This window comes from Anopheles funestus, chromosome X (genome assembly GCF_943734845.2).
Source record: "Anopheles funestus chromosome X, idAnoFuneDA-416_04, whole genome shotgun sequence".
NCBI classification, from domain to species: Eukaryota; Metazoa; Arthropoda; class Insecta; order Diptera; family Culicidae; genus Anopheles; species Anopheles funestus.
In genome coordinates, this window is record NC_064597.1 from 21,596,217 (window position 1) to 21,622,237 (window position 26,021).

The 26,021-nt window shown below is 39.4% G+C and overlaps 5 protein-coding genes across 6 annotated transcripts in view; 2 read left to right on the forward strand and 3 right to left on the reverse strand.

Annotated features, from left to right (window-relative positions):
• LOC125769273 (uncharacterized) overlaps positions 1-12,915 on the reverse strand; it is a 122,342-nt gene extending 109,427 nt beyond the window's left edge. Inside the window, exon 1 of the mRNA XM_049437932.1 lies at positions 9,422-12,915. Within this exon, the coding sequence (XP_049293889.1) occupies positions 11,768-12,793 (1,026 nt within the window). The 5' untranslated portion in view covers positions 12,794-12,915 and the 3' untranslated portion in view covers positions 9,422-11,767. The remainder of the gene's footprint in view (positions 1-9,421) is intronic.
• LOC125769451 (uncharacterized) overlaps positions 1-26,021 on the forward strand; it is a 451,794-nt gene that overhangs the window by 111,379 nt on the left and 314,394 nt on the right. The window lies entirely within an intron of this gene.
• Positions 3,605-8,363, forward strand: LOC125769239 (uncharacterized). The gene is made up of 3 exons (XM_049437832.1): positions 3,605-4,595; positions 4,653-4,730; positions 5,624-8,363. The coding sequence occupies exons 1-3, from the start codon at positions 4,413-4,415 to the stop codon at positions 6,455-6,457; spliced, it is 1,095 nt and encodes a 364-aa protein (XP_049293789.1). The 5' UTR covers positions 3,605-4,412; the 3' UTR covers positions 6,458-8,363.
• LOC125768179 (uncharacterized) overlaps positions 12,907-26,021 on the reverse strand; it is a 460,049-nt gene continuing 446,934 nt past the window's right edge. Inside the window, exon 2 of the mRNA XM_049435512.1 lies at positions 12,907-17,033. Coding sequence (XP_049291469.1) covers positions 12,907-14,169 — 1,263 coding nt within the window. The 5' untranslated portion in view covers positions 14,170-17,033. The remainder of the gene's footprint in view (positions 17,034-26,021) is intronic.
• Positions 24,009-25,515, reverse strand: LOC125769501 (uncharacterized). Its single transcript, XM_049438238.1, has 2 exons — positions 25,275-25,515; positions 24,009-24,649 (listed from the first exon to the last, which is right to left on the reverse strand). Exons 1-2 carry the CDS (start codon positions 25,497-25,499, stop codon positions 24,548-24,550), a joined length of 327 nt encoding a protein of 108 aa, XP_049294195.1. The 5' UTR covers positions 25,500-25,515; the 3' UTR covers positions 24,009-24,547.

The following is a 26,021-nucleotide window of genomic DNA, read 5'->3' on the forward strand; positions in this document are numbered from 1 at the left end:
CGTACGACCAAATCGGATGAGCAATGACACCCCTTGCTATTTGGTCGTACGATGAAATCGTATACGACCGAGCAATGACACCAGCCTAAAGCCAAGAACACACGGAACATACTTGTATGCGCAGACAACTGACAGCCACCGTTTTTCTTGGAATTTCTTTTGTTCTTGGCGAGGCGTCGCTCGTGTAGCTGTAGCTATCGTGTGGGGATTGCCGCAGACGCAGACATGAACCATGTTTCAAAAGAAGTTTCGTTGTGTTTATAATGGTGTTCATGGATTCGATGATGGTATCGATTTGTTAAAATTTTTCTAATAATTATGTTATAAATTATTAGTAAAACAAAATTAACACATTCAGCACCATTAAATCGACCCGCTGGTGTATGTGATAAACGGCGCCGCTCCACACGGCAGCACCAGGGATCAAATCCCTTCCGGACCGTTCCTGCGTAGCAAAGACTGATTATTCAGCTACGTAGTAAAATAAGTCTCGCATGCCAGAAATGGTCGGCATGACCTCAGATGTCGTTACGCCAAGAAGAAGAAGTACCATTAAATCGTGATTTAAACATTCTTGCGTAGCTAAAATCAAACATTAATATGCATGCAGAATATACAGCAAGATCCCGCAGTACGCAGTAGTCGATAAGTACAGGACTATTTAGTATGTGTATTATTCAAAGTCAACAGTTTACATCTAAATAAATTTTTCTAAACGTTATATCCCCTTGAATAGCGCCTTGCTAAAACAAAAAAAAAAAAATCGGATACGTAACGGCTAAAATTTAAAACCAGGAGCTACCCTCCCATCGCTGTGATTCAACTCCCCAACTCATACCCATCTGGCAGAAAGACACTCACGGAGCTCATAAATTGATCGACTAGTCGTTCGACCAGCTGAACGACTAGCGAAGTTATTCGATCGATATTTCCGAAGCGACCCGACCGCGCGTCGTTGAATCCGAAGCAACCCGATCGCATGCGCCGATGAATTCGAAGCGAGCCAATCGCGTGCGCCGATTATCCTGAGCGACTCGATCGTGCGCCATTTCTTTCTCTCGTCGTTTCTTTCGACAGTCACGTACACAAAAATTTACACTTCAAATATTTTTTTTTATTTCACAATATTTTTTCACAATATTAACAACTATTGTTAATTCACTTTTTTATTATCTTTAACTACTATAAATTAGTAAATTAATCACATTTATCACTTTAAAAGAACAAAAAAACTTCAAAACACGTATACGATGAAATCTTGGCTGTAGATGAACATCCTTCCTGCACTGTTCACTGTTGCATGATGTTGCGGCTGTCGATGCTGTTTGATTCCACCCTTGAATGGTCTTCTGAAACACTTGAAATGGAAACACAAGAACATGATTAGCATCGAATAAATGTGCTGTATATTTTTCAACACTTTTACATACCTTTGAGGACACAGTTCGTTGATAATTCACTATTTTAAACCTCCTCAAATCAACGCGTCCATATTGCACTCTCTCGGATCACGAAGTCCGGCAACGCGGACTGTGTGCATGTGCGTGTTCCGCGTTTGCTTCTTCCTTTTTTCTTTGTAAATTGTTTGAAAATCACACTCGGGTCGCTCGGTCAGCACGATCATCACCAACACATTGACAAAACCGCTCACCACAGGGCACGAACGGCAAAAACCACTCAAAAATAGCGAGATGGAATGATGAAAAAGCGAGAGGTCAATATAAAATCTTCGGAAATTGTCAGATGGGTAAAGGTATAAACTCTGGCGATAGCCGAACGTCAGCTGCGTCGGCGGCTCGTAACTCAGATACAGGCGTCCCCCGAGTTACGACTGTATTTAGGACCGAAAAAAGAGCCCGAAGCAAGGCGTAAGTCGAAATCGTCGTAAGTCGAGAATACATAGTTTATAACCATGCGTAGAGAGTCGAAAGCTTTATTTAAATATTTTAGAGAAAAAAATAATAGAGAATTCGTTTTGAATAGTACATTAATTGATCTTTTCAGTATTTCCTTAAATTATGTATTGAGAATGTATAAGTTTATTTCAACAATTTAATTTTTAATTCAGTGAAGATCATGTTTTTAACGGTTGTCGGTAAAAAAAAAAAAAAAACTGAAATTTTGAGCACAATAACAACTGTCAACTGTCGAGATCAAAATCGTCGTATCTGCGAATCGTCGTATCTCGAGGGGGTCGTAACACGGGGGACGCCTGTATGTTCCGTGTGTTCTTGGCTTTAAAGCCAAGAATACATGATGCATACTTGTATGCGGCGACAACTGACAGCCCCCGTTTTTCTTGGAATTTCTTTTGTTCTTAGCGAGGCGTCGCTCGTGTAGCTGTAGCTATCGTGTGGGAGCCCCAAGGCGTTTGCCACAGACGCAGCCGTCAACTATTTGTCAAACGAAGATTCGTTGTGTTTATAATTGAATTCATGGGTTCGATTATGGTATCGTAAATAATGTTCGATTTGTTCATTTCAAATTTTAAAATATCAATATTTGTGTTATAAATTATTAGTAAAATAAAGTTTAACACATTCAGCACAATTAAATCGGGAATGAAACATTCTTATGTAACTAAAAACCAACATTAATAGGTGTACAGAGTATACAGCATGATTCCGCATTACGCAGTATTCGATAAATACAGGACTTGTTTACTTTTATTATGCGAAGGTAATAGTTATGTGTTAAACACGCTAAAAACTATTTATGTTTTTTTGTTCGAACTTAATTATTGTGTAAAAAACTCGAAGTTCGGGGGAAACCATATAACGCGATTTAACAATTAACAATACATTTTAACAGAATACAGTGGGAGCTAAATGTACATTGTTGCTTAGAGTGGAACGCCAGTGTTTATTGTGTGCTGTAGTATTTCACAAGTTGTCCTTGTTGTGCGTTGTTTTCAGTAAAGAAAGTAAAGTTCGGTAAGAATTTTTGTTAATACAATGCGATAACGTTTGCAAAACATTTTTCATAAGTACATGATATTTTTCAGGACATGGATATGGAAACAGAGGAAGTAATCCCTGCCATTGCTGCAGAAGTAGCTACGCTAGCTCTACTCAGGGTGGCCACTCAACCGGGAAATCGGGAAAACCGGGAATTAGCCGGGAATTTTTTTAAACCGGGAAAAACCGGGAAAACACCGGGAATCTCTCCGAAAAACCGGGAAAATTTTCTTTCATGTAATAGCGAATTAATCGACAAAGTGTACAATTTGAAGAGTTTTTTTATTCAAACAAAACGGCCTGGCCGTCCATGTGCTTATTTTTTGAGGCGCTTCTATTTTTCCCTCTAATAAATTTGCAACAAATATGGTTTTGGCATTTTTGCGGTGATTTTCTCATGTTTCCAGTCCTATTCCATGTCAGCAACTTTATGGCATACCTAGACATGTATTTTTAGATTTTTTCGATTCTTTTGATGCATAGTTCGGAACATGAGTGCCCTACAATAGATCCAAACTCATGGAAAGGACGGACTAGACTAACAAGCAGAGTTTTTATACAAACAGGATCATTGAATTCGTTAGTCATTTTACGAACTAAATCAAAAGTCCTATCGGTCTTACTTATTATTATTATTATTATTATTATGTTTTCATAGTGTTTCTCCAGTCCATTTATATTGCATGAATACTTATGCACATTTTGCGAAATAACTCGATTCATTTAGCCCCAAAGCTCTGTCCATTTAGCCCCACCTTGACAAATTAGCATCACGTGAAACATTTCCTTTCATTAAACATTTTTAGGATGTTAATATTATATCTATTGCGTTTAGTTTTGATTAAACTTCTTCAAATGCCCATAATTCCCAAATTCTCATTTATTTTAAAATGATGTCAACTTTGAAATACCAAAACATGTAAACTGCTTATACTAACTTGAAACTAGAAGATTTTATTTATATTTTATTAGATTAACGCATCGAAATTGAATCACGTATGAACAAGTTACAGGCCTTTAAAGTTGCAGAGAAACCCGATTGTGGTTTACACACATGAACCTAATTTCTGGAGCCCTGAAGTGAAATGAGCAATCGAAATCGGTTTGTCTACCAAAGTAGCCATTTGCATGGAATTGGGTTAAATGTTATATGATAAAGAACTTCGGCATTAAACTATCGCGCAATGTTTATTTACAACCCAGAAACTAAGTGTAGCGAACTGTCAAAAACCGGGAAAAACTTGGAAAAAACCGGGAGAAAACCGGGAAAAAGCCGGGAATCTAAAATTCTGATTTGAGTGGCCACCCTGTCTACTATTGATAGAAGAGCAGGAGGAGGAGGAAGAATCGCGATCAGAAAATGGCCGGATCTGGGTTACGGATTTGTTTTTGGAAAGGGAAGATGTGTGGAACCGATTGTTCCAGGCAATCGATGGAGAAGGTGCCAACAACCGGATGAACGATTTTCTGCGACTCAATCGGGAGGAGTTCCATCATGTTTTGTCTTTAATCGGTCCAAAAATATGCAGAGTAGATACAACAATGCGTAAAGCAATAACTACAAAGCAACGGCTTGCCATCGCGCTTCGCGTTTTGGCCTCTGGGGACTCATATGAATCGCTATCCTTTATGTTTAGGGTAAGTTATTTTAAGCAAGACATATATACTCGTCAATTAACTAATGATTAACTTCAGGTCTCAAGTCCATCTGTATCCCGGATCGTGCAGGAAGTTTGTGATCATATAATACACGAGCTAAAGGAATATGTGAAGGTATTGTGTATTTTACATATTATCAATAATGTAATTACGTCACTAAACTAAGTCATAATTAACTAAGTCATAATTAGTGTAATGTGGCAACAGCACGCGTTTTTCACATAGCAGTATCAATCCGAATGATCCCTCAGCATGGTGCACTGATTATTCCGTGTTTGATGTTCCAATGCAAAATAAGTATCTCAGTTGTAACTTCATAGTGGGAGACTAATACATTTGATCCTGCTAAATTACTCCTCAGCCTTAACAAATGCGTTGTTGTCGTCGTCGTCTAAAAAGAAAAAAAGATCATTCAAGGATCTCTTACATTGTGTAGTGTTTTCAAAGGTCTCAAAAATATCTTTTTGAATATATCTGGGGGCTCTGATAAGAGCCGATGATGTTCACACTGTGAACAAGGAGGATAGGTCATAAGGGTCATGGGGAGTGGTCTTCTCACACATTATCACACTACGTGTTACACGTAGTCGTGATCGCAGGATCCAGGGGCGTTGAACTTCGCTACTTCCTCGTTCAACGTAGCTGTAACAGCTTCAATGAGCCGGTCACAGAACTCTGGGTGACTTTGTTCGTAGACAGCGACTCGCGCCTCCACAAAGTTGCCCAGAGCTCTGGCCTTGCTCATTGGACGAGGAGTAGTGTCTGTCAAACGTCTCAGGGCTCCCAAGCACTCGGCAATCTGCTTGGAACGACTCGTTTGCGTCCGTTTCCGCTTCGGCTGGGGAGTTCGTCCCGGCAGCATGGCCGATGTGGATGGGGCCGGTGATTCGTCTTCCAGATTCGCCTGAAATGATAGAAATAATAACATATTACATTAAATGATAACGATGGTGTTTTACAACAGATTTTAACATAACATTTATGATTTTGATGTTATATCTTTTCAGCTGCCTTCCAATAAATCAGAATGGTTGAAGATTTCAAAGGGATTCGAAGAACAATGGAATTTCCCGCATGTCAATGGTGCCATCGACGGTAAACATGTCCCTTTAAAAGTACCAGCGAATTCCGGAAGCCAGTTTTACAATTACAAACACAATTTTAGTATTGTGTTGTTAGCAATAGCGGACTCAAATTACAACTTTCTTTTCGCTGACGTCGGTTGCCAGGGGAGAATATCGGATGGCGGTGTTTTAGCAAACAGTCCAATATACCCAAAACTGGAACGCAAGGAGTTAAATATTCCCGATCCGGAAATTCTACAAGTTCCCTATAAGATCGAAGTGCCATTCTACTTTCTAGGGGACCAAGCGTTTGCCATGAAAGAGTACTGTCTGCGGCCATTTGGAGGCATGCATGCTGCAGATTCAATGGAACGCCATTTCAACTATAGACATTCTCGAGCACGACGTACAGTAGAAAACGCATTCGGTATCTTAGCTCGAGTATTCCGGGTTTTAGCTAAGCCTATGGATTTGGAACCTCGAATTGCAGAAAAAGTTGTTCTTGCAGCTATATGTCTGCACAACTTTAGACGACGACACTTATTGTATAACTATTCACATACACTACTCCCACGCACTACAAATCAAGACAATACATGTCTAAACTCCGAAGAGTACGACGATGTATCAGCACCAGCTTCAATGCTGCCTATCCCTGGCGTTCCAATAAGACCGACCAGAGCATTGCAAAACATGCGAAAACATTTAGCACGGCACCTAATGTTAAATAATCCACTGCCCTATCATCTGCCGCAACCCCAGAGAGCTACACAATAAAATTGTTATAAAATTGAATTACTTACACTATTTACTGTTGGTCGCGGTGCTGTCGCGTCGTGCAGGAATGACATGTGCTCGAACGCGAACCAACAGTTTTGTAGCACCTCACTGGATCCTGGAAATAATCATTACAAAAGAATAAACATTATATAACTAAAACATTCTATAATATAGATTCGTAAATCATTCACCTGATCCGGTCACCTGGCTTCGTGCTATCTCCTTCTTCGTGCGCCGGTAGGTATTCATCAGATTCTTCCACTTTTGATGGACGTCCTCTGATGAATGACCCATATAAGAACCAATTTCTACCCATGCCTGGTGTCGGATCTCAGCATTTTTATACTGGCGGTCCGAGTCCTTCCACAGGCATGGGTAGGTTTTAACCAGCTCAATGAGGTGAAGCACCTCCTCCGTTCCTTGAATTGGCTGCAATAATAAATTAGTTACAATTTAATTATAATATGTTTCGATTATTCGTAATATGTATAAAAGTTGTGCTAAACTTACATTTTTTTCATTTTCAATGTGGTAGTGGCGTTAACACTTTCCATGGTTTGTTTTCGCAGGCGGTTTAAGCAAATCAGTACTTTAGTCAATGTGATTTCTCACTAACTAACCATGTGTAAACGATTGCATGATCACATTGGAAATATAGGATGATCACACGCGTCAAAAAAAGTTATTTTCGAACAAAATTTCGCTCGATTATTCTGTATTAGGTTTGAAATACATAAGTATTAATACATTACAAAATGTTGAAAATTTCTAACTTTTTCTTGGCTATCAGAACGCAAGATTATACATTCATTATCGGTTCAAACATACACTCTTAAAATTTTTAGCCGAATCTCGGTTAATTATTGCCGAGATCTGAAGAACCGAGATCTCGGCAATGATCTCGGTTAAATTTCTGTTGCCAAAATCTCGGTTAAAAAATAAAAATGACAGTTTGTTTTGACGTTTACGTTTAGCCGAGATTTTCGGTTAGAGCAAACTGATGTTTCGGCAAAAAATATAAACAATCATTTTTGATTTTCAGTGCTTTTATTTGCATAAAAAATTAAAAATTAAAACAATATAAATAGGACGAACATTTATTGAGAGTAATTAAGAATTATATTTGATGGGCTATTAAGTTTTTATTCCACCATAAAATAAATTCCATAGTTATATATTTACATAAAAAAATTCATACAGTATTTTATATTACATGAATTCATTTTACTTTTCTTACCTACTTATATCTTACTACTATTTACTGCTTACATACTAATATCTCACTTATCTAATCACCAGAATTCCATCTTTAGAACCTAGTTATTTAATAGCAGGTGCGCTTAGGAAATAGGAGGAATAAAATTAAATTAACTGGGTTTCAAAAAAGCTGGTTCAAAAACTTATTGCTAGTTGTACTGAGTGCTTCGAGTTTAAAGCAGGAAGCATAAAAAAATGAATAAAAAAGCTTGTCTGACGGGCAGCATTTCGCATTGAACACAGTAAAAGTTTGGCAAAGAATGGTAAATGCTCGGATCAAATTATTTCCTACATTAATTGTTGTGTTTTTCCAAACCACATAACAGTCGCCGAGCTCAAACATTTTTGCAACAATTATAATACGTGGGACATCAGGCATCGGAAATGACATCTCGAACTAAAAGAAAATAAAAAAGGGTATTACAAAAAAATTATATTTAAAAAATTAAGACATAAATAAATAGGCGCGGCTACACGATACGATTCCTGCTCGATTTTTCACATTCGGCGAATCTTTTTTGTATGTATTGGTGCGTTCGAGCAGAGTTGGGCAATCTTTTTCGCCTGAAAAGATTAACCAACTTTGGTGGATGCCTCGAATCTTTCGCTTGTAATCTTTTGTAATAAACGGTTACTTTGATGGAAGAACATAGCCTCAATTATCATACACAAATTGTAAAGACAAGTTGTCAAAAACGGAAGATTTGTATTATGACAGCCAAGTTTGTGATCTGTTGGAAAAATCAAATTTAACGAAACGAAAGTTTACAAACAAGCAGGCTAGATTTGCATCCTTATACACAAACGGATACCCGAAACTCTCAAACTTTCCGTCAGCTTTTTCTCACGGAAAGGGGCCAATTTCGGAGCGCGTGGCATATTTTTGTTGCATTTTAGTGCATAAACTATTGGAATAAGTAAATGTTTTTGTGAAAACATTAATTTATGAATAATTTTTCATGTTTTCGCTCATTATATTGCATATGTTTAGGATCAACAACAAGCCTCGCATATCCATTTGTACTCTGAAATTTCTTCCACAATTCCCAAACATTTGGCAAACACCACGGAGATAGAAAAAAACACGGCATTAAACATGTTAAATATTTTTTGCACAAATATTTCGCATACTTAACACGCGCTCGTGTGATAAGTGGCAAAGGATCAGAAATAATTCAAAGGAGTCGTATTTGTTATGCCAGATCGTTCGTTGTATCACTTACGTAGCAGGAGAAAATCATTTTAATGTTTTAATCAATTATTTAATACACAATCTTTTCTCAAGCTAACCGCAATGAGAGTTGTTAACGGTTTTTTGTGTTGATTTTGAACAGTTTGACACATCCATGGTTGCTTTGATACAGCTTTAACGAAACAAAAATTTTGACGAATCTTGTCTTGTCACAAGAATGGTTTCATAACACAAATCTATTTTCCGTTTGTCTTGGCTCACTTGACTTGAGACATTTCCGTTTGTGTATGAAAATCGATGTGCATATCTTTTCAGACACTTTTTATTTGTGCTGGAAGTACGAAGAAGAAAGCAGGCCTGGTAAAGATTGGTATCGTGAAAACACGAGAACACCTACCAATCTTTTTGTTACAGGGTCCTATGACTGTATGTGTAAGATTGGCGATCAAAGATTGGCATCGTGTAGACGCGCCTAATTGGTTTCTTTTGACTGTAAATGGGGTCTATGATACCTTAAGTTAGAAAGCTAAAATTTTTAGCCCGGATCTGTCAAAACATCGAGCAGAATCGAGCGGGAAATTGTTGACAGGTAATATCATCATGCAAGGATTCCTCAAGGACCTAGCATTTTGACATAAAGAATTACATTAGGCTGCAGCTTTGTAGAACCGCGTTTTGACGAAACAGGAATTACAGCGTCGAAATGTAGTTCGAAATAAAGGCATAGCACAAGTAAAAATTTGTATTATTTTTCATAAAAAGCTGAACATAATTAAACTCATGTAATTTCATTGTTGTTTTAAATCCAAATTCAATCAACATTCAGCCGAATCAAATATGGCCTAACCTGTTTCAGACCTGCTAGAAAAATGCCTTGTTTTGACATTTGTCGAGCAGCTGATCGAAACGAACATTAGAAAAATTTTCTAATCTGAAATACGCAGGCTTATTTTGCTGAGCGGTTTGTATGGAAAACATGCAGCAAATAAGCCGCGAAACGTCAAAGTCCATATAAAAAAACTAGTGGAAGGTATCATAGACCCCAATATCGGTATTAGTTAAACAACGTCTATCAGCACGAAGTCTGCGAGGGAAAGCATTTGGTTAATGTTCGCTTTGATGATGCCCAAATGGGTTTCTGTAGTATTATTAAACATCATGAACCGCCATTCAACTATTATGACTCTTGAAATTTTGCAGGTGCGCTCTAATAGAAACCTTACTTTAACCCACGTAACTTACATCAATCCAATCAATTATTCCATGTAAAGGATTTAATTTACGCGATTCATCCTCTTTGGGGTCGTCTTCACGGGTTCGCTTGACTCCTCTGATAGTATTTTTTCCCGGACGACGCACAGCGATTTAATCAGGTCATCTTTAATGAGCCTGAAATCCAGTTGATATTTTTCCAATATTTTTGGTTGGATTATATTCCACATATCTTCGAATTTACCAGCTGTTGGATTGATCAATTCGAACTCGAAAGAGATCTGAAAAATATCAATTTGAGTAAATATATTCCTACTTCTTACGGGCATTTACATACCAATTCTCCTTCGAAGGCTGATGCTGCAGAGCAGACGGTCATAAATTGGGAAAAGATCCCTCTAGCACGCTGTTTGTGGCGGTACTTCAAGGTTTGTTTCCACAAATCTTCGATTTTTAAGATAGAATGTTCCGATGGAACAATTGTTTCCAGTTCAAATACCTATGAAGAAAGTTAATATTGATAAAAAAATTAATAAATATAACAAACTTCGTATCTGATCCTACCAAATCATCAATGCTTTCTTCGCGTTCGTCGTTCGTTGGTATTTTTGAAGTAAACGGAGTTTGGTCATCGTTCCTCGTTCTGTGGAATACCCGACTACTGGATTTTTTGCAAGGGTTTCCATGCGATAATGAATAGAACCAGCATGCCGTCCTGCTCCTCGTCCACCTTTGTGAAACCACCCTGCCTGCAAAGTATCAGAAGTTTAAACAGTATTCGTTTTATCTTTTTTCTATCTTTTTTAATTACACTGCTGTCCAGTATAAAATTCAATCAAAGTGATTGAAGCAGATAGCACGAGATTCAAATGCGCAGGTGTAAATTTAGTCTAATGACAGTATTACTATTTGTAATGCCGGTAATAAATAAATAAATTTGAATTAACTTACATACGGTACATCTGAAACGTTTGAGGCCAGAATTGGATACGTTTTCACCAATGATTTAGCGAGCATTACCTTATGATCCGTTTGTGGGCGCCTGAAAAATATGAAATTAGTATATCAACATACACTTTTCTTTATTTTTCAACAATACTTACACGCCGTAATTACTCGCTAGCCAATCACAAATTATGTGATTAATTTTTTTGTTGGTGATCTCGTTTGGTTTGATGCCTTCTGTCAATGATTCGTGAATTTGTTTTCCTTCGTCGCATTGCAGAAGGAGACGGCTTACGTCTATTTCCTTAACGAAAAAAAAAAAATGGAACAAGTTAGGTACTTCTTTGCATGTAAAACACACTGTAACTGATGATACTCACCTTGTCAAGATCGCATGTGTCAAGATTGCATGTAGGACTAAAGCTTCTCGTTGGTCCTTCATGCTTCTGAGTTTCTTGTTCATCTTCGTTGGGATGCATTTCTATGTCCATTGTAGCGTCATACTGTTTCTGATATTTTTGAATTATTTTTAACATCTTTGTCGTTAACTGAAGCCTTGTGATATCGGTGTTGTCCAGCGATGAGAAGGTGTCCAAGTCCGTTATTTCTTCCTTCACTGTAAAATAGTGTTTAATCAGTTTCAACCTATCTTTCAAAAGTTTATCATAATATTACACTTATCAGTAATCCTGGCAATAGCTTCATCGAGATATATATTTTTTATCACTTCCGAATGGTGACCAGAAGGCGAAATTGGTATGTGAATGTATTTGTTCAAACGAAACAATTTTTTCACATCGTTCTACTGCAACTTCATACGCTTCTAGGAAATCATCATATCCATTGGTTTTGCATAACTTAAGTAGCAAAAAGATTGTAGTATTCATAACCACTATCTCCACGATAATGCCATACGACGGATAATATTCATCATCGTGGTTTTTTATGCACACTAGCAAGTTTTTCCTGAAGTCGATCCCATTTATTGTTACTTTTTTGGGAACAAAAACATATGGAACACACAAATCTATGTAGCGAGCACTGCAACAATGTTCTCGCTTAACTAAGTTTCCTCCATAATATGTAATACTATCAGTAAATGGATTATCCAATAGATCTATGGCCATTGTAAAACATTGTCGTTGTGCTAAGTTTTTACAAATATTTTTGAAATTCCGGCAAGTTGATGATTGATTTTTGTTTGGCTTGTTCTTTTGCTCGAACACTAAACAGTTATACTGTTTCATATTTCCGCTTTTTTTAATACACTGGATGTAATGGTCGAGGTGGTGGTTCTTGTTGAGTCTTCGATGAAATTTATTGTAAAACGATTCCTCATACAGACGAATGAGTTCCTCTAAAGTAACTAACATATGATCAGATATAATTGTGGACATCAAAATACGGGCTATATTTAGCAAATGACCGATCATACGCATATACTCGCAATCTGCGGGGACATTGTCGCCAAACAAAAACGAGAATGAGCGGAGCAGTAGCAGGTTTTGTGATGCAGTCTGTTTGAGTTTGTGAGTACTGGGTTTAGATAGCATTCCATCAGTAAAATTGGCACATGGTCTATTCTTTCTGTCGATGTATCCATAGGCAAATAAATGTATGCGATCGTTGATGAATGATGCATTGAAACCCAACGACTTATTTTTATGATAGTGGCTTAATACTAGCTGAATAGTTGTTGGCACTAATCCTTCTGCTATGTCATGCATCGTGTCCAAGGCAAAATTTTGTGTAATGTGATAGTATTGCAGTTCATTCAATATACAACCACCACGTTTCAACCCGCAATCTGAAGGCTTGATTTCTCCGGAATTGACCTTATTTAAGTTGAGTTAATCAGGCCAGACAAGAAGAAGAAGAAGAAGAAGTTGAGTTCATACCACTCTTTCGTACGCGTAGGAAATCGTTGGAACGGATTCTGATGAAATGCTGGTCTAGGGATAGTGCAAAATCTGCAGAAGAACTTTGCCATGGGCCCCAATAGTCCGAAAACCTCATGTACAGCCAGAGTATCACCGCAGAATATCGTTACTACAGCTCGTAGGGTATATTTTTCTGTTCCATAGAAAACATCTACTCCATGTTCCAGTTTTTTGAGGTCATGAATAACAGGTTCCAATATCTTGTTGAAACCATGCTTTTTGGTGTCAATAAAGGTACAGTAGATTAACGGAAAAATTGTTTTTGGAGAACTATTCCACTTGCATGGAAAATTTTCTATTTTAAAATCGAAGACTGATACTTTGTTTATGCCTGCTCTAGAGCTCAGTGCGTTTCCGAGTTCCACATCGTCTTGATACAAGTTTAGTCGTATAACGTCGGGGAATTTTTTAAAATATTCGCTATTTTGGTATGTTTCTCCAGATCGAAAATTTGAGTATTCTTTGATGGTTGCGTTTGGCGGCAAATTATCCTTCATTAGTTCCCTGTTCTGGGGATTTCTGAAAATCAGCTTCAATGTTTCAGTGATCGGTATATACATAAAGGTTTCGTTAACCGTCACTTTTGTTGTGATACCTGCAACATGGCGAATATCTTCTCGTTTTTGAAGCACTTTTTCAACTGGTGTTGGAATGCTAATCGCCAAATTGTTCAAAAACTTGGTTTGTTTTGAAAGTGTTGAAACCTCCGAAAACAAATCTTCTATGTGGAACTTATTTAAAAAGCTAATAGTTTCAGGAGCTGCCAAATCAGTTTTACGGTCCTTCAAAAATATCCTTGTTTTTTCTTCAAAGTAATCACCAAGCATTTGAACTAGATGTTGGCAAAGTTTTATCATTTGCGAAACTTTGGTTTGAGGTAATGAAACTTCTGCCGTCAATCTGCAAAACCCCAGAGCAACGGTGTTTTTTATTTGATCCAAAGTGGTTTTTTCTTCTAAAAATGCATCCTGTTCTTCAACTATCGGCATGTAATTGATGACAAAATCAGTTTCCATTTCCATAAGGATCGATTTTTGTGTAACGGAATCGTCCGCGATCTTATCGAGAGTTTCTCCGACAGTTCTGTTTGCACTGTGTTGCTTCATTATGTGCAGTTTTAATGATTTAAAATGATTGTATGTCGATCGGCATTTTGGCATCATACAATCATAATTCACTTTATTCGGATCAAAGTGCTTTTGCCGGATGTGTGCATTTGTATGCAGCTGCAGCTCTTCGACATAGCCAAACACTTTTTCCCGGCAGAAGAAGCATATTAGACCTGGTACGGTAAACTTAAATGGAAAAAATTGTCATTCAAACATACTTACTAAAAATATCGTAGATTCTTACGTCCTCCTGCTGTAGTAAGTTTAAAAGATCATCCATTTCGGAAATTATTTTAGGAAATTTTCACTTGATACACAGAATCACTCCAAAAGCTGTTCGTTTCACTAATAACACAAAATGGCAATGACAGATAGCAAACCGAGTCTCGGCTAACACTATGGTTAAAACCGATATCTCGGTTATTTTGACAGTTGAGCTCGATGACAGATGTGTTAGCGTATGTGCTCGGCATACAGTGTTGCCGAGTTTCGGTTGAAATGTATATTTAACTGATATTTCAGGTGTTAATTGTACTGATTTTCGGCAATGGCAAATTTTCAACTGACATATCAGCAAAACATGAAAGAGCCGATGGATTTCGGCAGTTTATTTAACCGAAGTCGTGAAATATTTTTAAGTGTGTAGGTTATTTGAATCGATTATTCTGACGCAATCGTACATACTGCACTTCCACTGTGTTCAACGTAAAATTTTTCGGATTTTCTAACCAAATCATTTTAAGAGGGGCTAAAATTTCATAAAACAAATATAATATATATTTCACTTGTTTATTATACTATACAATATATTTTACATTGTTAGGTTTTATATGACAAATGAATACTAAGATAATCTTAAGCTACAACATTAATATAACATCATTTTGCGGATTGTTGCAAGGTATAGCAATAATTCCAAGAAAATTCCTTTAAATTCAGCCTAAAAATAAATAAAATAAAACATCCCCAGCGGTCAAATTCTTCGTTAAGCGGGCTTCATACGGGCTTCAGGACGTCAATCTGAAGCCCGGCTGAAGCCCGTCATCCGAAGAGCTTTTTTGCGCATGTGTTAGTGTGTAGCGCGGTAGCCGCGTAGGTATGGGTGCGTTATTGGCTATGCATAATGGAAAGTTGTCATCAATTAAAAAGGACAAAACATGAAATGTTTTTTTGTTTAATTATTCTATTTTTTATTCACAAATTTCTCGCTTACACTTTACTTGCTGGAAAATGTGGCAAATGTGTTGGTCTGTAAACAGAAAATAGTTGAAATTAGCAATCATTTCAATAAGTTTTCTGTAATATTTCAAAGTACGTACTTATGTGGTGTAAAATTTTGTCCTCTCTGCATGGTACTTTGTACACTGTGTTTGCTGTTTGGTTTCCTGCGGTCCGTGCCAATAAATTGTTTCGGATGTACCTGAAATTGTAAAAGCGTAATGTAAATTGCATGTAATTGATATAATTCGTTGCATTAAACGCCTTACCAAACTCTCAGCAGCCATGAAACAGTTTCAGCACCACTTTGTTCCGGAAGCACGCTGGTCAAGCATCCTACCTATTTCCATGTGTTTTTTCACTCCATATCCCTAAGTAAACTATCCAGTCACTTGAAAAACGCGTGCTCTTTTGATTCGAAGCCATTTTTACCCTTTTATAGCCATTTTATCTCCTTGTTCTATGCAATAAACTAACCAAACCTTGCACTTCGAAAGCAAAACAAAATTTGACGGCCGAAGAATGACGATGCTGTCAAAATGGTTTTTTACACACACAAAGATATTCCATGAGCTCGGTGTATAAATACACAACGCGGAGCACGCCGAACTTCGGCAAAGTGTGAAAAGAGCGAGACAAGAACATGCTTGACGAACGGAAAAACAGAGATAGCTTGCGTTGACACGCAAAAGATAGGCCAACGAGGGTTGGAAGGGGATGAAACGAGGTGAAACGCATGAAAGCTTGACCGCTGGGTCTAGATCAAATTTTCTAACCGATATATCCTTTTGAATACCGCTTTGCAAAAAAAAAAAAATATTTTCGGATACATAACGGCTAAAATTCAAAACCAAGAGTTACCCTCCCATAGCTGTGATTCAACTCTCCAACTCATAAAGGTATAAACTCTGGCGATAGCCGAATACGTCATTGCGTCGCCGGCTCGTAACCCAGATATATGGGTTACGAGCCGGCGACGAGAAATCAAAAAAATTTGGAGCTGTCAGTTGTCACCGCATACAAGTATGCATCATGTGTTCTTGGCTAAACTCACCACTGCTCTTCCCCTCGTTGTTTCTCTTCCCTTCTCACCCCCTTCGCCCACGAGCTAGGCGTCAATTGTTACTTGTGTACCATACCTTAGCAGAGCAAATCTTTGTTTTACTATTGAACACATCAAATAGTTTGTCATGCATTTCAACAAATGTAGCAGTCTGCAAAGCTCGCGTTGCCTGTTCCGACGTAGTATCTAATCCCGTTAGCTACTGATTGACTGAGTGTTCTTGTAGCAAGTGAGACATTCATTGGTGAAAATGGAGGGACTTTTATGTGCTTTTCGGTCAATCTCGCCACAAGTCTCGGGTTGGATAACGAATCAATTTCGTAGAGATTCTCGATGTCCACGAAACTTGCCAAATTGTTGTTTAACAAGGCATTGTGCTTTTTAATCATGTTGCGTGTGCTTTTTGTTAAATGTGGCGGATCCCACCAAATAAAAATCGGCGTGTCATCAACATAGAAATATGGCTTTTCAATAGTAACTCCTGCTTCTTTTGCCATTTTGATGTTCGTTGCATATTGATCCATCGTCAATACCAGAGGATTTAGTCCAGTTTCCCTAATAGCTCGGATAGTATTTTTAATTACGTTCAATTGCGCGCTGCTTCCTAATGTGTTGCGAGTGATGAAATATCCTAAACCTTAAAAACAGTATAAGCCATTTAAAAATTAGATACATGAATATTAATATTATTTCAAGACGGCCGGGGTTTCTCAATATACTATACGTGAGGGAGTGAAGTTTTTGCTATCCAACGGTCATTTTATTAACTGTGAGGGAAATTTATTTTAAAAAAATGTAATATTGGTTCATACCTGTTTAAACGGTTTATAAATGCCACGCACCATTACTACTACGGCTTCTGTTGCCAATACCGAAGACCTATTGCGCTCGTTTGGTTTCTTCAAGCCATCGTCCGGAAGGCCATGAAATTTGTCCGATTTTGCGAAATAACTCAAATTTTCATTCCGTCTATGGCAAGTACAACGTTTTTTTCAATTTCACTTAAGTTACGACATTTTTCTTTCATTGCCTTGAGGGTTGTAGCGTTCAAACCGGTTTCGAATCTTACTTCACTGGTCCATCGTTTGATGGACACTTTTGATGTTTGTATCATTCGATATGTACGGGGACCACTCATATATAGCGACACTGCAAACTTCTTCATTTGTTTGCTAAACCGCCTTGCCGTATTTAATCTTTCGGAGTTTCGAAGGCTGTCATACATTACCACATTATGCTCTAGTCGTTGTAGTAAATAGTCACCAAGCCCTCTTCGTTTTCGGAATCGCTTAAGGTCTTGGTTCAGTGTAACAATTTTTCGCTTGTTTTTCTCCATAAAACATACCCGTCTCTTCGTTCGTTCTTTCTAAGTTTCTTAGTTTGTTTTTGAGTATTTTAATGGTTTCCAAAAGCTGTTCATGTTCATTTCTATTCTGTTCGGTTTGGTAATAAGTAGTGTTGGGTCAAACAGCTCTTTTATCTGAGCGGAGTGAGCCGCTCGCGCTCACCGCGAAGAGCGATGAGCGGGAGGTAGCTCAGCATTGAGCGAATTGCGCACTGAGCGAGAGCGTACTGAGCGACGAGCGCACTGAGCGACGAGCGCACTGAGCGACGAGCGTAATTTGCTCAGGAGATCGTGCTCATCGACGAGCGAAATGCGCTCGGTAGAGCACGATGAGCGACGAGCGAAACGCGGTCTGTATTGCGTTAGAAATAGCGCTAGAAAAAACCTGTTGAGTTTGCAAATTATTTGGTTATGGTTATAATCACTTACGATTTAGAGTATCTTTATTTTGTTATTTACTAGTTAATAGGCCCGATTACATGCCTACACAACAGATCTACGTAATGCCGAGGTATGTTCTATGGAGTTTTCGTCACATCTAGTAGAAGTTTTTTTTTATCATGCTGAAAATGTTCTGATATAATTACGGCTTACGTTGGCGATACTACGCTACTTACAGTGAAATGCAGCCTTACAGACTGAACATGCCAATTTGCTTCGAACATTAGGTGAATTTCATCTGCTACAACCAAAAGGAAAAATAACCTGTGAAACAATTTTTCATCAAATCGAATGATTCCTTACCCTTCACCGCGAGCTCCTAATAACCGATTTGAGAATTATTCGTTAGTTTTGAGGATTTCAAAGTTGGTCAAGGCCAATGTAAGCCCGGGCATCGTGGTTTTTAATTGCGTCTTTTCAACCATCTAAAATGTCCAATTTACTATCTTGGCTCCGTCAGAATTTCTTTACAATAGTTCTGCTACAATCGCCGAAATAGGGAAAATCCAAACATTGAAGACGTTCATGGAAGGCTTAGAAAATTCCGTTTAAGATGCACATCGGGTCTCTCCAGTTTTGGTTTCATGATGTGCCACTGTAGGATCGACCACGGGAAAGAAATATTTTCGGAGTGCATGACATGTATTCCGTTTTCTACAAACATTAAAAATAGAAAATTGTTGAATAAAAAGTCTAATCAAATTCAAAAATTCCTTACCCCTTACCGACAGCAAATCAGATCTGTTTAACGCAGTATATTAATGGATGTTTTCACTGTTTTTCAAAATTTGCTGTGGTCAATGGTGGCCCGGTGGCCCGGTTGCCCGGTCCTGGCAATATTACAGCGTTTTACGATTGAACTCAACGCTTTTGCCATTGATCTCAACATTTTAGGTTTTGATGTCAACTCTATAGTGGACTTACTTACACACACAGCCAAATTCTCAACACCTTGTGTGTGGATGTCAACTCATGCCGCTTCAATCTAATAGACGTCAAATTGGAGCCCGTTTGTTTTGATTTGTAAACAGTTTAGGTGAAACGGTTCAAAGCGGAACAGAAAAATTTACAAATTTAAATAGTCCCAACAGTATCGATTGGAAAAAGAAGAAAATTTTGTATAAAATTTAAATTTTACAAACATGTACAATAATGTAATGATTTTTCCATTCAATGCTTTAGTTATGCCAAGCGGTAGCGAAGACGATTACAATTTGACGTCTATTAAGCTGCGGGGCCACGACAGTTGAGGATTTCCTCAGAACTCAAAACCTCAGGAACTCATGAGTGATTTTGAGGGATTTGCGTTTTGAGGAAAACCTGGCCGATCTACAAAAACCTCAAAAACTTTTTGAGACTTTTTTTGAGGAATCGTTTTGACAGTTCCGATGCCTCAGCTGTTCAGAATGTAAACAAAACATATTTTTGTTTGCGGTTTTTTTCAATGAAAGTACACTTTTCGTGTGCCATTGTTAATGCAAATACCTACTGAAGAACTAAAATTAGCATTAATTATAATTTAACATCGTATTTGTGTGTTTATTTTTTTGTTTTTTGCGACGGTTAATTGTTCATTTTGTTGCACAGTGTGTGACACAATTTATGTATACGTTTTAATTTAAAAAATAAACTTTTTATGCGAAAGAGTATCCTTGTATCTCGTTCTTTTGATTGATAAAATGTTTAAATACTTTCTTTTTCTTAAAACAACTTTTTATTGACCATATTTTCCATTGGATTGATCAAAAAACACCTTCGAACAAAGATTACAATTACATGAATTACATAGCATTTGTCAAACACTGTTTGTTGTCGCTGACGAAAAGAGAGGCAGCATGAGTGATTGTTTGTGTGACCAAATTTGAGGAAAACCTCAAACGGCCACGGCAACACTGCTTTTGAGACGCTTTTTGAGGGATTTGAGTGACTGAGGAAGTTTGAGGGAAAGTCTCAACTGTCGTGGCCCCGCAGCTTTAGATTGAAGCGGCATGAGTTGACATCCACACACAAGGTGTTGAGAATGTGGCTGTGTGTGTAAGTAAGTCCACTATAGAGTTGACATCAAAACCGAAAATGTTGAGATCAATGGCAAAAGCGTTGAGTTCAATCGTAAAACGCTGTATCACCATCTTCACCAGCTATTCCTTTTCTCCTGGATGGACATCACCATTTACTCTCCTTCTTTTCTTAAATTCACTACAACTTGAAGAGGTCTTGGCCAGCCATTGGTAACTTTCCTTGGCTTTATTACCCCGTAGCGAGACAGTCTGTCCTGCGTACGTAAGTTTAGCCCGGAAGGGATTTGATCGCCCGTTCTGTGGTGTAGACACCCGCGCCGCTACCATTCAGCAATTTCCGCTCAGCAATTAAAATATGCAAAATCTTCGTGGAATTGCTTCAAACTAATATTCTGCTGTTAAAATGTGGTTGATTTTGCTTTGTTCAACTTTTGCTTACTTTCACACTTGTGGCCAATACACTCTGGAAACCGTACCACTTGTACCATTTGTTGAGCCAGCCTACTATGAAATATTTAGCATCGTACTACCGTAAAACATCGTTTGGTATAATAAATTCACATTTCGATAAGTTGAAGTAGGCTTAGATCCTGCACAACAACCAAAAAACCACACCAATCTAGTGAACTTGCAGGGTTTGTTGATTGAGCTTTCATATTGGGCAAATTAAAGTTTTACAACACTGGCTTAGAAAAACCGATATGCCAACACTGCAGTAACGCTGCGTTACTGCACGAGTAGAATTTATATAGCGATAGTTCATTTTTATTATTTATAGTTCGTTTTTATTATTTACAGTTCATTCTTATAACGCTAATACTATTATTATGCTAAAAGTTCATGTAGGATTATAAGTTCATGTTACCTTGTTTTGTTTAACGAATAATATTTTGTTTAATTTATTTGGTTTAAGCCTATTCCGTTTACTCGTCTCCACATCTCCTGCCTTCGAAAAAACTCTTTCGCACGGCACGGACGATGCCGGAATGCATAAAGTTTCTAGCATTACCGAATGCAATAAAGGATACTTATTTTTATAAAGTTTCCACCAATCCAAGGGATCGTCATTCCGGTGAGTTAATGGCTCTGCTAAGTAATTATCTATCTCTTTTTGAGCTTCACTGCGCGTATTTAGTACGACTTGCGATGAACCCTGTTCCATATCAAAATCCTCCCATATGGTGCTTTTATCATCATTTGAAAAGTCAGTTTTATCCTGTGGTTGTTGAATGGAGTCATGTTGATCAATGGAATTGATGGATTTAATTTTTTGAAGTAAGTGTGCGCAGCATTGATTGAATTGTCTGTCACTATTAAATCCTCTCTGTTTAAATCGGGGATCTAAAATTGTTGCTAACTGAACAACATCGGAGTCCATATAATTGAATTTCTGTTGAATTCCTTCAAGGAGAAGGGTGATTAAAGTTTTTGTTTGTTCAGAGTATGAACTGTTTTGTAAATGCACTTGTAATTTTTTTATCATTAATCTTGTAATCACTTTCACTTTTGATAATGTCACTGTCTTTTCAGCTGAGATTTCTTTCGTAACTAAATCAAAGAAATTTAGAACGATTGATGCTTCGTGCATAATTACCCAATCATGCTCGTTAAGAGTATTTTCAAAATTGAGCAACGCTAGTGATGAAATTATTGGGTCTTTGTTCGTATGAAAACGTTCCAACATGTAATACGTCGGATTCCATCTTGTGGCGACGTCTAGAATTAGTTTCAGTTGGACATGATTTAAATGCTCTTGAAATTCTCGAAGCTTTGCGGAAGCTTGGGCACTTTTTTTAAAATATTTTACTATTTTTTTAACTGTAGCTACTGTTGATTGGATTGAATTGTTGATGGCATGTTGAACTATCAAATTGAGACTGTGGGCAAAACAAGGGATATTTTCTATTCCAAGTTAACTAACTGCTTTTTTCATGTTGGGTGCGTTATCGGTTACTATACATGTTACTTTTATGGAAATTTGAAATTGTTCCATAATTTTTTCTAACCATTCTGCTATGTTCTCAGATGTGTGTTTGTGGGGGAACTCTTCACAAGCTAACATATATGTACTTAATTTTGAATCACTATTAACAAAATGTGCAGTGGCTGCGAAGAAACTTTCGTTTTGTAGATTAGTCCAACCGTCGGATGTTAAACATACTGCCTTAGAATTTTTTAGTTGATCCTTCACAATTTCTAATAACTGTTCATAACGGATGTTTAACAGAGTGTTACTAATAGTTTTTCGTGATGGGAGCGAATAGTTGGGGCATAACTCTTTAAACAAATCTTTTACATCGTCTGCCAAAAGAGAACGAATAAGTTTAAATACGCTTATATAACTACTCTATGATTTTTCGAATGTTTGCGAGGGGCTGGTTAAAAAATGTTTTCTGAACGAAGTTATTTGTAAGCGCTGCATTATTTGTTTTTAGTTATCACAAATACTGCGGTCCGTAAGTCATGAGTAAATTTATATTTTGCACACTCTCCGCGCAGCGCGCACTGCATGTTCAGCACACACCGTAATGCGCTTAGCTATAGGCGCCCTTTTGAGCGCATATCGCACACCGCTCAGCGCGCTCTTCTGAGCGCGTTTCGCTCGTCGCTCACTGCGCTCCTTGCTCAGTAGGTTCTCGCTCAGAGGGCTCTCGCTCAGTGCGCTCGTCGCTCAATGCGCTCTACTGAGCGCATTTCGCTCAGTGTTGAGCTAGGTGATTTATTTTTAAGGAGCGCGGTGAGCGCGCTCAGTTAGGTGAGCGGAGCGATTGAGGTAGCTCAACCGCTCACGACCCAACACTAATAATAAGCATCCACCATGCGTTTCGTTTGTCCATCATTTTTTTTTTACTGATTTCTTTAACTACACTGCGTTCCTGGTTGGTTACTGTATTACTACAATCAGAATCGGCTCCTGTTACATATTCGCTGTCCAACGCCATAATCGTATCGTTAGTATCATCCCCTTTTTCGATGGTATTTTCAGATGTGCTCGCATTTACCATGTCTCTCAGCACAAAATCGACGGACGGGATTGCAATTACCTTGAGCCTATGAAAATTGATTTTAGTCTGGTTAACTAATAGAATTATTTAATATAGTTACTCTTTATCTGTTCTGTGAGGATCTACCAGCGCATCGTAGGTGAAATGATCTGAACATAACATTTTCTTTCTCAAAGCTTGAAGACCACCTTTTTCATATTTTTCCTCCAATTCCAAAGACTCGCAATATTTGATCCACTTGTCACAGCTCTCTTTTTTATTTGGAAAGGTATAAAATGATTTACTTGCATTTTTTGCACAATTATATGCACAGAAACTTGCCTCGCACTTCCTACCCATTTTGTATTTTAACCGTTGTTGTCATCTAACCAGATGTCAACAGAGCCTTCTTTGACAGAAGCTATCGCCTCATTTGAAAATGACAGTTTCTTCATGTTGGACACTTTTGTGACGCAATTGCCACGTCGGTTGGTCGGTGGTTAAGCATCTATAAATTGTGTTTTATTGTTTTGATCATATACGATGAAGCAGTCAGCAAATTATTCTTTCTTGCCGGCTGTGGATAATTCACATTCTTCGCACTTTCTCACCAAATCACGGCGGTACGATCTTTTTGGTTTGGATGGATATATCTTTTTTTTTGATAACGGGGAGGGAACCTTCAAAAGGTACCCACCTCGAAGGGCGGCTTGCGGCTACAAACCAATCCCTCCGAGATGGGTTATGTGGGATTCATCGTGACGCTTAGCCCGTGAAGCGGACCCGGCAGCCGATGGGACCCTAACTAAACCACTCCTCGACCTGATCCGAACCCTGCCGATGCGCTTGATGTGCATAGTACTCCATGCAGGAACGTTTGTGCGATGCACCCATCCTGTTGACGCGCTGCTGCTTTCCAATGCTGCTTCTGCGTCATCCGTCCTAGTTGTCTCAGCTGCTGCTGCTGCTTCGTGCCTTTCTTCCGCTGCTGCTGCTTAATTCCGCCCGTCCGTAGCCACTACTTCCGGTGGGGTCTAGCTCCTGCTGCTGCTATGGTTACTCGTTGCTGCTGCTGCTGCTTCCGTTGTCGTCATCCTTTGGTGCGGTCACGGCGGCAGCTGTTGCTGTCCCGTTTGTTCCGTGTTCCGCCGTCGTTGTTGTCGTCTCCGTCTGGCCGTAGGTGGACTTTCCTCATTCCATCTCACTTGGAGGTTTCTGAAGATGGTCCTTGCGGCGGTCCGGACTGCTTCCCATGTGTTGCTGTTGGCACACATTTCCGCTGCAAGATTTTCTATCGTCAAGCGGGTGTGGCTCTGCTGCTGCATCTCGTGTTGGGTTCGAGCAAACCGTGGACAGTGGAACATTACGTGGTCGACATCTTCCACTTGGTGTTCACACACCGGGCAGTTTGGCGAGCCGTCGAGGATGCCTTTTTCGACGAAGTAGCTCCGGAGAAACCCATGCCCTGTAAAGAGTTGAGAGAGATAAAAATCAATTTCTCCGTGCTTGCGATTTACCCAGGACATAATGTCCGGAATAATTCTCCTCGTCTTCATCCCCGGCGATCTCGGCTGCCCCGCTCCGGCTGTCCATTGTTGTTGCCAGCGTCCCATGGTCTCTTCCCTTTGCCGCTTTCGTATGTCTGGTCCTGGACTTCCCCTCGCTACCTTTTCGTCGTGGCAGCGGATGTCCTCCTCTAGGAGGAGGACTAACGGGATAGTGCTTGCGACCACGCCATCGACATCGTAGGAGACCGTTTGGAAGGCACTGGCCACTCGAAGAACTCCTGTGCGGTGCGCCCTCTGAACCGTGGTCCGGTGAACGTCCTTCTGAAGAAGCGTCCGTCCCCACGATGGTGCCGCGTAACGGACAATGCTATTCCCAACGTTAACCAAGGGTCTCCTTCTGCTGCTTTTTGGGCCACACTTATTCGGCATCAGGGCGGTCAAGACATTCGTGATACGTGATGCCTTGCTGCAAACCTTTTCCAAATGCCGACCGTGGAGCTGTTTGCGGCAGAGCTTGACCCCCAGGTACTTGAGCGATTCCGTGGATACGATCGTGTGTCCCCCCGCACGTAGTTGACCTACCTGCGGGTTGTGATGAGTGCAGAAGATCATGTAGCCGGTCTTTTGATGGGCCAGCTTCAATCCCACTCCATCCATCCAACGCTCGATCATCTCCAGGTTCCTCGTAGCAAGGTTGCTGATTTCCTGCGGGTCCCTCCCTATAAGGGTGAACGCCACATCATCAGCAAATCCTATAATGTCCGCACGCTTTCCGAACAGCTCCAAACGAAGAAGGTCATCGTACATAACATTCCACAGTGTTGGCCCTAGAACCGAACCCTGCGGGACACCTGCCGATACTGGTAACGAGACCATTCCTTCATCCGTTTCGTAGTGGAGCGTGCGATTCGTGAAGTAGTTCCGCAGCAACGCCTGGAGGTACGGTGGCGTGTTCCTTCGCTGCAGAGCTGCTCCGATCGCTGTCCAGTTGGCCGTGTTGAAGGCGTTCTTCACGTCGATTGTCACCATCGCACACAGTCGATCGCCCCAGCGCTTCTTGTCGAGCGCAACCCTTCCGTTGGCAATCACCCTGTTGATGGCATCCATGGTTGAGCGTCCTTTCCTGAATCCGTATTGGGCATCAGCGAGACCGCCCGTAGCATCCAGATGCTCCGTAAGTCTGCGCTGTATGAGTCGCTCCAACACTTTTCCCAGAACACTCAGCAAGCAGATTGGCCGGTACGACGATGATTCTCCGGGTGGTTTCCCGGCCTTCGAGAACAGCACTAGCCGTTGCCTCTTCCATTCGACGGGGAAGTGGCCGGAATC